General features: G+C 39.9%; 2 protein-coding genes across 2 annotated transcripts; both read left to right on the plus strand.

Moving 5' to 3' along the window:
- The first annotated feature begins 1,203 nt into the window (after positions 1 to 1,203).
- LOC145459730 (uncharacterized) lies at positions 1,204 to 8,626 on the plus strand. The gene is made up of 6 exons (XM_080338283.1): positions 1,204 to 1,213; positions 4,060 to 4,169; positions 4,676 to 4,750; positions 5,476 to 5,653; positions 6,141 to 6,838; positions 7,300 to 8,626. Exons 1-6 carry the CDS (start codon positions 1,204 to 1,206, stop codon positions 7,558 to 7,560), a joined length of 1,332 nt encoding a protein of 443 aa, XP_080194409.1. The 3' UTR covers positions 7,561 to 8,626.
- A 482-nt stretch (positions 8,627 to 9,108) lies between these two features.
- LOC145459779 (uncharacterized) lies at positions 9,109 to 14,553 on the plus strand. The gene is made up of 5 exons (XM_080338327.1): positions 9,109 to 9,267; positions 10,446 to 10,590; positions 11,675 to 11,779; positions 12,977 to 13,224; positions 14,174 to 14,553. Exons 4-5 carry the CDS (start codon positions 12,997 to 12,999, stop codon positions 14,405 to 14,407), a joined length of 462 nt encoding a protein of 153 aa, XP_080194453.1. The 5' UTR covers positions 9,109 to 9,267; positions 10,446 to 10,590; positions 11,675 to 11,779; positions 12,977 to 12,996; the 3' UTR covers positions 14,408 to 14,553.
- Positions 14,554 to 14,573: the final 20 nt, after the last annotated feature.

Genomic DNA, 14,573 nt, shown 5'->3' on the forward strand with positions numbered 1-14,573 from the left:
TATATTAATAGCACCAGTCTAGCAGTTGCAGATTACAGTTCACAAAGCATAATTTCTCGCCCCTCTCTCCAGGGAGTGAACTTCTGTGGTCTTCATAAATGATGCATGTAGTACTAAACACATTGAGTGGGCTTTCACTTGGTACCATAGTTAGTGGCAGAGCAAGAATTGGAAATCTTTCTTTATTCCGGTTCCACCACTCCGCTGCAGGGGATCTTTCCTTCAATGGTTCCACCAAATATTGATATTCTTCTGGCAGTGCACCTGGAGCTTTCAGCACATCTTTAACAAATAGTTGAAGAGAACATTGTTCACGTCCGCTACTGCTCCACCCATTCCCTTGGGCCTTGACCATGACCAGCATTTCAGCAATCAATTGATCAATATTTGACGCTCTTTTAACAGCATCGGCCCATGTCATCATGGAATCAAATATTTTCGTATGAATTGTTGGCTCTGCTCCACTTTTGCTTGATTTTCTTGCACTCTACTAGTCTCGCATATTCCCCATCATGGTGGCCGCTCAGGCCTCAGTCAGATGACTTCATATATTACTGGTATTTTTTGCTTTGTTGCCTTGGCTTGTGAGCTTCTTACACAGACACCACCAGCACTATTTACAGAAAATTGTTTCGACGCTACACTTCTCTCCATCATCAGAGGGTCAGTCCAGCATTAAATCCATCCAGCTGCTTTCTGTCTTCGGTATTCTATCATTGCAGGGGGATTCCCACGAAGTCACTGGGGCATAACGGTGAAAGTATATTTCTCACATAGGGCTACTGGCATGCATGCACTATGCCGCTTGGCCATTTATTTTTATAATTTACCGACATGCAGTGAAGACCTCACATCTTCTCTGGCTCCCTACCACCTTGTTGTGACGTCACGAAAATGGCCGATATTTTTTTACCTCCAATGGCCGATACCGATATTTCTTTCCAAGTGTGATATCGACTCGATATTATCGGCGAGCCGATAATCGGTCGGGCTCTAGTAATGAGTATGTTACCTATCCGCTAGTAGTGCTGTCGGTCACAACATCGCTAGTTCTCAAAGCGGAGTCTCCATGCCAGCTACGTTGTAAATTGCTATGATTCTATCTTTCAAATAAGATTTTACCCATTCTAATGCCACGCTATAGTGTTGTCTTAGCGGCCTGTATTAAATTACTTGCGGACCACAACTTTGCCGACAACTGAGATGGAGGATGGTAATGATGATTTTGATTAGCAATCTTGTTCATCTCTATCTCTCAAGCTCTCTCTCTCTTTCTTTCTCTCTCTCTCTCTCTCTCTCTCTCTCTCTCTATCTTTCATTCACTGGTTCACCCAAAGTCACTCAACTATGACAAGTCGTCCGAACGTATTTTCATGGAGCGAGAAATGTTGCACAACTTGATGTTTTGTAGTTGAGTGACTTTGGGTTCACCGACCCGAACGATTTGATGACTTTGTTTACGTCACGTGATTCGATTACGTCAAGAACAAAAATATCACATGATGGCTGAATCGATCTAGAAGAGGATCATCATTGGTTTGCTATATCTCTCGAGATGCCGCGATGCGGGTAAACATTCTTTGGATTACCTGGGTTTTTAGAATATGCATCAACATTCAACATAGTATAATATGCGGTAGCAAAGTATCGGGTGTCAATTAGAAACGGAGTGGCTTGTTTCGTTCGTGGTTCGTTCAGTTGAGCTCTTCAATTTCTTTTCAATTTCACTTAATATTGATTGCGACACAGTGCAAAGCTAGAAAGGTCTCCATTGGACTTGGAGTAGTCCTTAAAATCAGCGTGTACTCTGGTATACACTACAAAACATAACTTGCAGTTTAGGTCTTGATGTCATATTCATACTTGGTCTCAAGTCATATTCAGTCTTACTGATCTGATGAAGTGAGGTCTTAAAATTGAGACTGATTTAGCTTTTTAAGACCGTATTGATTGAATTGTCACAAATCATAATTATTTGGTCTTGAGATTAGACCAATAAGCCAATGTATAAAAACGCATCTTTTAAGACATATTGATCTTATTGAGACAATTTTTGATGCATCAGTTTTTTTGTCTCGTTTCCAAGACTAATTTTGCTAATAAAAAACGGTCTGTGGTCTTGAAAACCTAGCATTTTGAAGCAATTTTTTGATGCATTTGATTTGTGATGTCTTGTTTTATTATGAATTTTGCTAATCAAGGAACTGCTGCAATGGTCTGTGGTCTTATGGTGTCAATACAACTTATAATCGTCTTTGAAATCAAAATAAGATGTCCACCCTCTTCATTTGTTGAGTGAAGATAAGTGGAGCTGTCATCAGCCATATTTGAAAAATTAGTGTTTAGGGTAGTTAGGTCTATAATGAATATAATCAAAGAATTTTCAACCGTAGACCGTAAATAGGCCTATTTTTTCAAATCCAAAATTGTCTACTGCACTATAATGTGCAGCATTTCTTTTATAGCTTAAAGGCAGCCCAACTATTTCATCAAGGAGCCAGTAAAATTTGAAATGAATGTTATTTTTGAAGTAGGCTACAAGTACAAGTCGAGTCGATATACAAATTGACTCGAGTCGAGTCATTTTTAAGCAAATAAGTCAAGTCGAGTGAACGGAAAATAGCGACTCGAGTCATGACGTTGAACAACATATTGAATTGTGCAGCAAATCTTTTTGAATGTTATTATACACTTACTGAAACAATTCCATTCTTAAGCACAGCCTACGTATCATAGCTAAAATAGCAGATGTCTAGTTTTTTCGGTAGCCTGGTGAACAGTCTTAATTCAAACCAAAGTAAAAGTTACGACGACGACATGGCGAGGTGTTACAACCTTTATGTGCATCACAATGAGGCCATGGATATTGATGACGATGTCATGGAACCGACGGCGTTTCAAATTCCGACACACATGCAATGGGGGGACATACTCGGATTGGTAAGTTGGCGCTGAATAGTGGCAGTGACTCCAAATATTATATAGTCCTATAGAAGATTGCAATATAGTTTCATAGATCAGTATCGAGACTTTATAGTTCCATTGGTGTCAATCTTGAAACACAAAAGAAATTAGAGGCTGACTCAAACCGTCCGATAACCTCAATTGTCCCACCTATTTATTATACTAAAAATTACATGTACACTATACCTATATCTCCCATTTGATAGTTTATGTATCTATATCTAAATAGTAAAAAGTTCAATCATATTGTCGCAGTGGAATCAAAGTGGCTCATGTTTATTTGACACATTTTGATCAAATTAATTTTACGTGATGTTTTCATCTTCTATCAGCTATATATTTGCCCCGACTAACTTTGAAAAACCAAGACAGACATAAATACGGCCAAGTTATGACCGAAAAAACATTAAAAATTTTCAAAAAGTTGATTTTTTTCAAGTTTTAAAAATGGACCTTTAAAATTTGAAAACTGGACATAAGCTACTTTGATTCCACTGCGGCGACATGCAGACAGTTGAACAACAAAATATTGGTCGGCATTTCCAAATTGTTCTAGAATTGAAATTGTAGCCACACTTATTTTTCCAAATTAAATTAAAATTAGAATTACTGAATTCGCAAAAACTTTCCAATTTAATTTAATCCTGAACTAGAAAGAAATGGTGATAAATATTTGTAGCGCTTGATGAGGGGGCGTCGAGTCGAAAAAGGTTGGGAACCACTGTTTCGTATGCCGTGATACAAGCAATTGAGGTTTCAAGGCTTCCACAACGGACAATAGGCCTAGTATCGAAAGCATACTTCTCGTTGATAAATCAGCTCTTAGTTGCTAGGAGCGTATCATTTTAGTACTCGAATAAGTTATCTTTCGTTACTCGGCATTGATCATAACAATTAGTAGTGGAATCAGAGGCTTTTACCCCACTGGCAGTTTTCAGGCCTTTCATTTTCTGCCACCACAACGTACAGTTTTGACATGTCTTGAAAACCTTCGTTACTGAACATCTCTGGAAACTACAACAGGAATATTCTACTCTGTAAATACTTTGTTGTAAGATTTCCTCTGTGAAGTTCTGTTATTTTAAATTGTGACAGATCAAAGCCCTTTGTCGGAGAGGCCTTTGATTGTAGCCGCGCCGTCCGATACCGAGGAGGAGCCGAAGACTTTAGAGAACGAAGTCGATCAGACGCAGGAAGAAGTCGAGGTCAGCCGTTAACCCGTTTGTAGCTTTTCGCGGTCGTAAAGACGCATTTAGATTTGTCGGAAGGGTCGCATACTGTTAACAGTTGATTGGAATTGTGTGAATCATCTTGGCGACTAACACAAATAGATGCAATGTTCAGAAATGTATTGTTCACCACGATATGGGTGCTATTTTGTCCGGTCGTTTTGACAATTTCATTCACACATGTGATGGAATCATCCCGAAACTGCCTTCCATTTACCAAAATCCAAAGTGTCAAAGTTGAATGGTTTCAGCTAAAAATGTGTTTTAATTGAAGTAGAAATAATCATCTAACATAAACGCTTGAGTAGTGCAAGTAAGTAATACGTACTCGAGTATAGAACTACTGCATTACTGACCACTTGATACTTTACCCAAGTAGAAGTAGTTCCATGAATGAAGTAATGAACCGACGTGGATAGAATATGTTTGCCCTGTAGACGCATGCAATTATGACGGTAACAATGCGTGCGTTTTATTGACAGAACGATATTGAGAACTTCACGGAGCCGCACACGCATTCTTTCAGTTCCGACGAGGAAAGCGACGCCGAAGATGAGGTTTGTATTATTCTATTGAAATTAAATTCAACGGTATGCTTGTTTCCGGTAGAATTTGCCATACAAAATTTGAAGTGGGATTTTGTGTCTTGTGCTGTCAACAGGTGTGGTTAAATATGATAGCGTAATGGTGAAGCGAATTTAACGGCGCTTATTCAAAAGTCTCTTTCACATACAACTTATCCGAAATGAGTTGTAGGCTACGTTTAAACAGCTTCATATAACTAGGCGATTATTCAAATCCAACTTTTGACATTTTTTGACCTTGTGTATGTAAATCAGGTGTTTTCCCACATAATATAAGAATTGTACTAGTTATCTTCATATCTGGTTGGAACTGTCTGTCCTTACGAAATGGTTTGACCTGGAAAAACTTTTTTGACATATTTTTACATGAAAAAAACTTCATTCTACCCAAATCTTGCCCTATGAAGAATTCCAGTAGTCACATCACGTATGATAGTAGAAATAATACAAATTTGTTGTAGTGCAACGAAAGATACTTTCCTACATTCTCGGGTAGAAAGTGTCTGACCTTCCTGAGTAGCTTGCCAAGAATGGAGGAAGAACGTTCGACAGCAGCAATTGTGGTCGTTGCCCCGAATATTTTAATGACTTCTTCTTCAATGACTTCTTGTTCTGCGCTATCTGTTCATTTATAAATAGATGAATAATTTCCTTGTCAACCAATTGACTTAGGGCTTAACTGTCGATTATTATTACAGCCAGAAGATAGTGGATCTGAAGTGGCCGAACCGGAGAGGGCCAGCTCCGAAGATCTGCAAAGCGTGGACTACGCCTTGGAGGAGGAGCCGCCCTCTATGATGTCATTTGTGGTCGTACCACTGCCGGATTGCTTCGACGTGAACAAGCCTCTCAACGAGTCGCAGTACACCGAAGAAGGTTTGACAACTAGAATATTTTCAGCAGTATTCAAATTAGGATTGGAATGATAGCTACACATTTTTTTCAGTATCAGAATTAGTGAATTCGCAAAACATGATAATTGAATTAAATGTCTAATTGGTAAGAATTACAATAATAATCGAGTTCCAATTCATATCAAACAGGAAATCATACTCATAAGCGTGAGACTGGCGAATGTCTGTACAGCAAGCTTGGCTTGTTAGTCAATATACGGTTTTCGTGTAGCTATTTGAGGGAAACCGATAAATTGATATAAATTATAATTGGATCATAGGAAATTTCACAAATTAGATTGAAAGAATTAGAGCACACAAACATTTCACTCCAATTACGCTAATTAGACAACTAGAATTACTTAGTTATCCAAATCCGGCTAGTGTCAGAGATGGGCAGATTCAATATTTTTTTAAATTTAAAATTTTTTTAATAATTTTATTTTACAAATTCAATTTTTTTAATTCAGACGCAAGCGTAGACTCCGCGGCGGGGCAAGAAAAAGACGTAGCCTCGCCGCAAAACGAAGAATCTCAACCTGGGTCCGTGACCCGCCCCGAGAATGCGTCCCTCCCCGAAACGGAGACCCTCCCGAAATCGACCGCCCCACACATCGTAATACCACCCAACCCAGACACAACCGGTCCGCCATCGAGCGGGGGTGTCACCCCTCAGTCTGTCGATAATGAATCGCTGACCGAACGTATTCATAAAGAATTTGACGAGTTTTTGGCCAACCCGGACCATCCCGTGGAGTGCCCCGCCACAAAACCAAAAGTCCCGATGAACCAAATGTCATCCGCGTCGCCGGCTAAAATCGTGCTTTATGCGCAAGAACCGAAACCAGTCCCGAATTCTGTGTTGAATGTCGACGCCCCGTACCGAATCCCGAATTCAACCACTGCCCCGCCGTTCCCGCCTTTTGAACAAGGTTGGGCTCGAAACCCGATTCCAGTACCACAGTCTGTCGTCGATAGCGACCCGTCGTCAGGTGAAAAACCAGTTCCAGCCCCTCGGGGCACCGCCGGGGCTAGTCAGCCGACCTTGGAGTTTGCAGGGGTGTTTCCGACCGAGCCATTTGCGGTGGCGTCTCCGAGTCATAGTATACAGGACGACAGACAGACGCAGGAGAGATTGCGTCTGCCCAGAATACCGAGTCTTGAAACCGTAAGTTTCGCATTTTCTTAAATATCAAGTTTCTCACCATTTTGTAAAAGGTTACCTGAATATTTTTCATATTTAAAAAAAAAAATATATCCTGAACATCATCAGATTCGCATTTTCTGAAGTTTGAAGTATGAATTAATTTTGCAATTTTCAATTTTGAAATTTTCCAAATCTAAAACTTACCCTCGATATCGTAAGTTTCGTGTTTTTTGAAATTTGAAATGTTTTTCACACTCTGGAGAAGAGAAAAATAACAAGAATATCGTCAGATTTGCATTTTTTGAAATCCGAAGTATGAAATTTTTTCTCATGTCAAAAAATTACCATCGATATCGTCAGTTTCATATTTTAAAAATAAAGAATTTTGAATAATTGTCCACAGAGGTATTCGATTTTGCCTCTCTGGTTGACTTTACTCGAGCGCCAACGATATTTTTATCAATTGCATTGTTCCTTTCCAGGACGGAGCAGTTTCCGCAGACGGCCCCGGGTCATCCGACGATCAGGACCACGAAATATTCCACACGCCGCCCCCGAGCTTCCAGACCAGGCGCTATCAGGAGGTTGAGTTGGGCCCTCTCGACCAACTCTACGAGATGGGCTTTCACGACCTTGACTTGAACAGGGACATTTTCAACCAGTGCGCGGGTGACCTGACCCGCACCGTGCAGGCGTTAGTGTTGCGGGCCGACGCAGAACAGCAGTACGATGAAACGGCTTGAAAAATGGGCTAAATTCAGGCCTTCGGATGCATTTCTTTGTGTGTAAATTCGATTTTGTTTGTAAGATATGTAATCCTTGATGATTTGCACGGCATTTTCGAGTTACAGACTGTCTGTAAAAAAAAAAACCGCTTGAATACTGTTGAAGCGTAAAAGTACTCCCTCTGCCAAGAATCAGTATTATGACCGGAGGCGTAATTTTACCTTAACCGTGGTGGAGAATTAGTCCTGTGAATTTCGAAACGTTGTGTACCAGCGAAGGCTTGCTCTCGATGATTGAACGTTAAATCGTCCAAGTCCGCGTTACGTAGGGGTACCATACGTCCTCTTTTTTGACAGTTTTGAAAGTGTCAACGGAGGATGCCCAAATGTCCTCTTTTTAGAAAATTTTGGTTAAATTTATGTTAAAATTCAACGGCGATATAGGAAATCAGTACTCAAGTAACGTTACGGCGGGCCTTTCGGGAGTTGACTCCAACGACGAATTCAATCAAAGTGTGTATTTCTGGAGTCGAGTCGGAAAAATGACCTTTTTTTTAGTCAACCAACTACAAACTCCCAATAAATTTACCAATTTTTTTCGGGATTTTACCCCTATACTGTAAGTCCGGTGATCTTTAAAAAGTGTCCTCTTTTCAGATTCCCAAAATACGGTAACTCCAGCTTTGCGTAATTTTCCGCACTTAGCTCGCAGTCCAAATGGCGCCCTTTATGTGGGAGCGAGCGATGCTATTTGTTTGGCTGGTGTTTTTCTTTGATTTCCTGTGCAATAGGATTGTTACAGGCACATATTTTCCGGTTATTACAACTTTTGCTGTATAAGGAGTAGCAAGGGTATCGACCAGCCCGTACAAGCTGGGTGAAGTGTGTTTCGCATGATACCTGCTTTCATTTATTGAATTTTCAACTAAATGTCCGGATAGTTGTGTGATATCATTGATTTATGTGAATCTGCACTGTACCGTTTGTCTGTTACAATTTTGATGTGTGTACATTTCGACTTTTATCTGTGCTTTTGTCTGAAAACTTGTATAAACATTAAACAATGACGGTTGTTAGTAGGTAAGAGCCTCTAATTCAAGTGCAAGATGCTTGTGAAAGGACAAAAGTTTGATACTAGGACTGAGGTTGCGTCAGGGAAATCTCTGTGGATTGAGTTGTTGGAGAGATACACGAGTGAGCTACATACATAGTGTATATATAGGCCTGTCTCCGTAGAGACTAAGAGCATCGTCACCAACGTGATTAATACATCCATTTAAAAAAGCATCAACGATTCACAGCTACAGATTACATTTCCTGTGATAAGCTTTTAAGAATGTCTTCATATCTTGGGTATTTTGTGGTAAATATTGTCCGTCAACCCCACGGAAAACGATTGTACGTTGTACCGCATTGCAAGACGCGCGGAACATTGCATAATGACACTAGATACTGCATGAATGATGTGTCTCATCCACGGTTCACACAAGATACTGTTATTTGGTTCGGGTACCGAGAGCCATATGTTAGCTTAGTGAAGCGTGACAACCGGTACGCCATTTAAATCATTTCATTGCAAACATCGAGTCGTTTTGTTTTGTGTGAAAATCCGTGTCTCCGTAAATTGTAATCAAAAAAATGTCGACGATGAGTGAAGAAAGGGAGGAATTACCCAATTTGCCGTCAGAGACATCGAGGGGAAGCTCCGTCTCAACTGAGCTGCAGGTGGAATATGTTTCGCTTTTTGTAATGGCGTGTGGACTAATTTGGTATAATAAGCATCAGCGAACAGATTATTGTTCATTTGCTTGCCAACCGTGTCGTATCAACCAAATTGACTAATGAATGATTAGAATAATCATAAACACTGTTGGAGCAGTGGTATACTGGCATCGCACAAGGTTCACTGACACGGTCTGCATAATAGCAGCTATGCAATGTATAGTATGGGTGGATTTCTAATTGGGAGGTGACGCTGGACTTGTGTATAGGGTTGGAATAGTCGTTTAAATGGATTCTAGTGATGGAATTGGGTTTGATTTACTTCAGAGGTTGGGAAGAGGACATATTAAGCCAGGCCAGGTTTGGTTTGGGTTAACCTCTACCCTAACCCCGAAACTAACCTCTGACTCAACATTATAACACTACTCCTGACATAACCGTTACCCAATGATAACATAACACATGCAAATGAATCCAAAAGCTCGACTTAACCAAACCCACCTCATATTTATATACATAACCCTATACCAGAAAATCGAAAAATCTCGCAATCATCAAAATATGTGGATGTTGTCATTTGTCACCAATGTATATGATGTCATTTCGGACATAAATATAGCCAATTTCACTCCACTCCTATATCTGTGGTCTGTCGGACAGACTGTATGTCATGTAGGCCTATATTTACTAAAATATGCGCAATTATCTTAAATATGACTCAGATTGTCGAAATCAGATTAGAATCAGGATTACTGGAGTTGCCAAGAGAAGAATGTTGCATAACAATTTTTGCTCAATTCCAATGGCTAAAAGCGGAGTTATTGCATTTTATAGTTTTAAATTTGCAAGTATAGCATTGACGGTGTGAAAACCCAGAATTATGAATGAAAAACTGAAATAACTTTGCTTCTAAGGGTTGGAATTGTGTCAAACTCGTTCTGCACCATACAGTTCTCTGGTAGTGTTTTCAAGAAGAGCAGACATTCGAATTGAAATTAGGGCGTAGAAACTTTTCTCAAATAAGATTAGAATTACTTTATCCGCTTTTGCGTTAATTAGCTTAATTATCTAGTTGTCCAAGTCAGTGTTTGAACTGGTTTCTCTCTCAGTGAAGACCAGATCCTACATTATTGTCATGAAACTTAACATTGCAATGATTTCTCGTCTAATTCATTTTACAGGAAGAGTATGACGAGCTCATAAAGTATGCAATTGTGACTCCGAAATGGAACCCAAGTACAGTCGCTACGGAGTCTACTATCTTGCCGCAACTTCGATTATCTGGTGTTGACCAATAGCCGTTGACCACTATCGGAGAATATTCCAGTGAGTATTGTATTGCGTCCTTGAAAGAAGTGGGCAGTAACAAAATACTTGTACTTTTTCGGGATGCACAAGAAAGTACTTGACTTGACTTGAGTCAATTTTTCGAATGCTTTCGAGTCATTGTGCATGATTTGACACTAGGACGTCCAAGACAGCCATTTCATTGTAACTTCGAAGAATAGTAAGGTCACCACATGATTGGTATTACGTCTATCGGTCCTGATACTTGGAAAATAGGGCCAGAAACTGTTGAGACTGAAGAAAATTATGATATTATGAACGCGAGCCATTCTATATCACTTAAGCAGAGTTGAAAAAGTTTGCTGAACCGCATTGAACTGAAACTGATCAGTAAGCATATTGACTTGGGCTCGAGTCAAAACACTATGACTCGAACTTGACCCTCTAGTAGCGAACTTGGACTCGGACTTGACTCGGAGGTGAATTGGAGGGACTCGACTTGACTCGAGTCAAAACTAGAAAAGCGAGATTGGCTTGTGACTCGCGACCTTGTGACTTAGTTGCAACCCTGGTTTCTGGAAAAAGCAGGCTACTCGCTCTATATACTTTGGACTCTTTATAATTTGAATTTTAAATAGCATAAAGTACTTTTGGGATATGTTTCCATGTTGTGACTGCAAGCGAGATTGTTTTAAATAGCCTCCACCAAATTTCTAAGCAATATTTCGCTGAGTCGATCTGAGACGAGATAGATAAGATTAATATCTTGGTCAATTTCACACTATATTCAACGCCCACCCACAAAGCAATGATATTATTTATTGGTGAAGTTACCATGAATGACCAGGATCTTAATTTTATAGAATATTTTGCGAGTAGCCACATTCGACCATATGTACTTCTTGAAACTACTTGAGTACATGCCAGGCCCTTCATATCTACTCCCGCTTGAAGTAGTTTGACATATTTTGCAAATCTCTCCTTGTATTTGTTGTAAAGCAGTAGAAATGTACAGCTTTACTTTCATACTACTTGAGTACCATACCAAACTGTGATTACTTGGAGCCTGTCTGGTAATCGACAGTGTTTGTGTGTTATTTTACGATACTATTTTCGTACACAGCTGGCTCAACGGTAACCACTCGTTCGACACACATAGAGGAAGACAGCGCTGTCGGTAGCGAAGAGCCAGAGACAGCTAGAAGGCAGACGGAGAATTGGCGGCCAGGTAACGATATTCAAACGTGAACTGTTGAGATTTCTAGAATTGGATCGATCATGACATTGATTTTTGAAGTTTTTGTGGCTGGCGTCGGTTGTTTTTTATGCAAGTGCCAAAACTCCGACGTGGTGACACTTCGTTAAATACTGTTCAGTAACACAAAATTAATGTTCCTGTTTTGTGTCTTATAGTAGGATGTGGTGAGAATGGCTTGTTTTTTAGCATTCGATTGCAGTTCGTTTTGAATGTACGGTACTTGTGATGAATTATAACAATCGAGATGTCAGCCTGAGTGGCATTTCAGTATTACCCTATCTTTGCACGGTAGGCATACTTTATATATATAATGCATAGTTCAGGTTGAGGGTATTCATGTTTGAACGACCGGTGGCAAAGGAAAGCCCCCAACCTCTTTTTTCTCTGCCCCGTTGCTGAATATTCACTCAATTAACACTCGCCAATTCAAAATGAGGCAACCTACGCATTAGGGGTGTTCAAAAATGACTTCTTTTCTCAAATTGTACTGGCTACTTGATAAAATTGTTAGGTTACCTAATTTAGGCCTACACACCAAATGTGGTTCAATTCCAGCCAGTAGCCGCATTGCTACAGGAGAAGAAAGCTCCTATTTATTATATCAAAATGAATTGACAACAATTTCAAAATTTTCTGTTCACCCCATGAAAGGCTTGGGTTGTCTATAGAAACGATGTTCACCAAATTTGGTTCAATTCCAACCAGCGGAAGCGAAGTTATTGCCGTCGAAATATTTGGATTTGAATAAAATAGCATTTCCGGTATCTGAAGAGTTGGTCACCGTAAATACTATTTTATTGATAATCCAAATTTTTCGACGGCAATAACTCCGCTTCCACTGGTTGGAATTAAACAAATTTGGTGAACATCATTTCTATAGACAACCTAACCCTTTCATGGGGTGAACAGAAAATTTTGAAGTTTTTGTTTATTTATTTTTATCCAATAAATAGAAACTTTCTTCTCCTGTAGCGATGCGGCTACTGGCTGGAATTGAACCAAATTTGGTGTGTAGGCCTAAATTAGGTAACCTAACAATTTCATCAAGTAGCCAGTACAATTTGGGGAAAAAAGTCATTTTCGAACACCCCTACTATGCATACTCAACGATGCTCCACAATTCATTCTGTCTTTTAATTGGGTCTGATTTTTGTCTGCTTAATTCAGAAGAGCACACACCCAGACCGATGCCATCTCCAGGCCGGACCCTGTACCGCGGCCCCATGCTTTCACCCTCACCCACCTCAGCGTCGGACCGATCCGACCCCATTTCAAGACAGCCGGTCGCTATCTCGACATACTTGAAGGACCCAAAGATGGGTAAAGAAGGGTCATATAGACACAAGGACCCACATATGGTGCGCATGAACGAGCGTTTGGATCAGTGGCACGGAAAATTGAAGACTATGGTTTTGGTGAGTTTTAGTGAGTCTCTGATTGCAATGACTTATTCACGAGTCCATGAATTAATGATGTTCTCTGGCCTGCGTGAGAATATGGTGATGGCCTGCTGTTGAATAATATATTCGTATTGAAGTAAACCTGAGCAATTTTGGCTGAGATCATCGGGGGTAATTGTCAGCAACTGGTAAAGAACATTGTTGATCAGTGATTTCCAACCGCGGCTCCAATTGACCTCTGAATATGCCACAAAAACATGATAGACGACAGTTGTTGTTTGTTTCTATAAACAGATATAGTCAATTTCAGTATATAAATGCTAAAATGAGGAATATTAGTATGTCTTGAGGCCGCTGTGGATGAATTCCCGGCAGACAAGGTCACAAGGATATATCTCAAGTTCTGCGGGTTATAGGCCTTTGTATATCGTCTCTGTGAAGAGTAAATTACAACACAATTTTGCTAACATGAAAATAATGAAAAAAAATTTGCAATGAGTCTACTATTACTCAGCGTATAATCTCCCGCAAACTTGTGCAACAATTGCTGGAATGTATGAAGAGCTATCACATACCGACATAATAATATGTTGTAGTAATGATGATATGCATTTACACTTTATTTCAATGTATAGCACTCGCCAATCTGCGTCTATCAATGCTAAAATACCTTAAATTTTTGTAGCCTACTCGAGTGTTTCCATGCGGCTCCATACGTACTCTGAAGTTTTGAATGCGGCTCCGAGATCCAAAAAGGCAGGGTACCGCTGGCATATGGTATACAATTGAATAGTAAACAGGACTAAATATTGAAATAAACCGGTATATGAACCTGAATTTTTTTATTGAAGTTCTGTTCCTCCAGGAAGCTCTTCAAATGATAATATGAATATACATCGAGGGTTGATGTTATTTTTTCTGACCGTGAAAAAGTTTGTAAACTCTCGTACTATATTTTCCGCAGGCCGAGCTGAGTCAGACTCAAATTTCTATCGACGAGGAGCACCGCAGAAACGTGAACGAGATGGAACAGAGCCACAAATCCGACGTGGACAAGCTACAGGTGACCTCTTTTACCAGAAAATACGTGGTGATATTCTCGCCAATCTTTCATCCATGCCCCAAAACGATTTTACGGTCTGGCGTACATCTTAATTCACAACGAGATGTGCTTCCTATGACTGTCATGAATCATTGAATCAATGTTCCCCATGAAGATGTCATAATTTATGTTGTTTCACGTGATCTCCGCTAAACTAGATATACTGACGTCAGAGATACAATAGTTTAGAATTAGTTTAGCGAATCTTAGAAGCACCCTGTAGCTTAGATCCCAAACTTAAATCGAAACCCGCTGCCCTAGC

The sequence above is a fragment of the Botryllus schlosseri genome, unplaced genomic scaffold, assembly GCF_051294905.1.
Source record: "Botryllus schlosseri isolate E-star unplaced genomic scaffold, Bs_hap1 Bs17a, whole genome shotgun sequence".
NCBI lineage: Eukaryota > Metazoa > Chordata > Ascidiacea > Stolidobranchia > Styelidae > Botryllus > Botryllus schlosseri.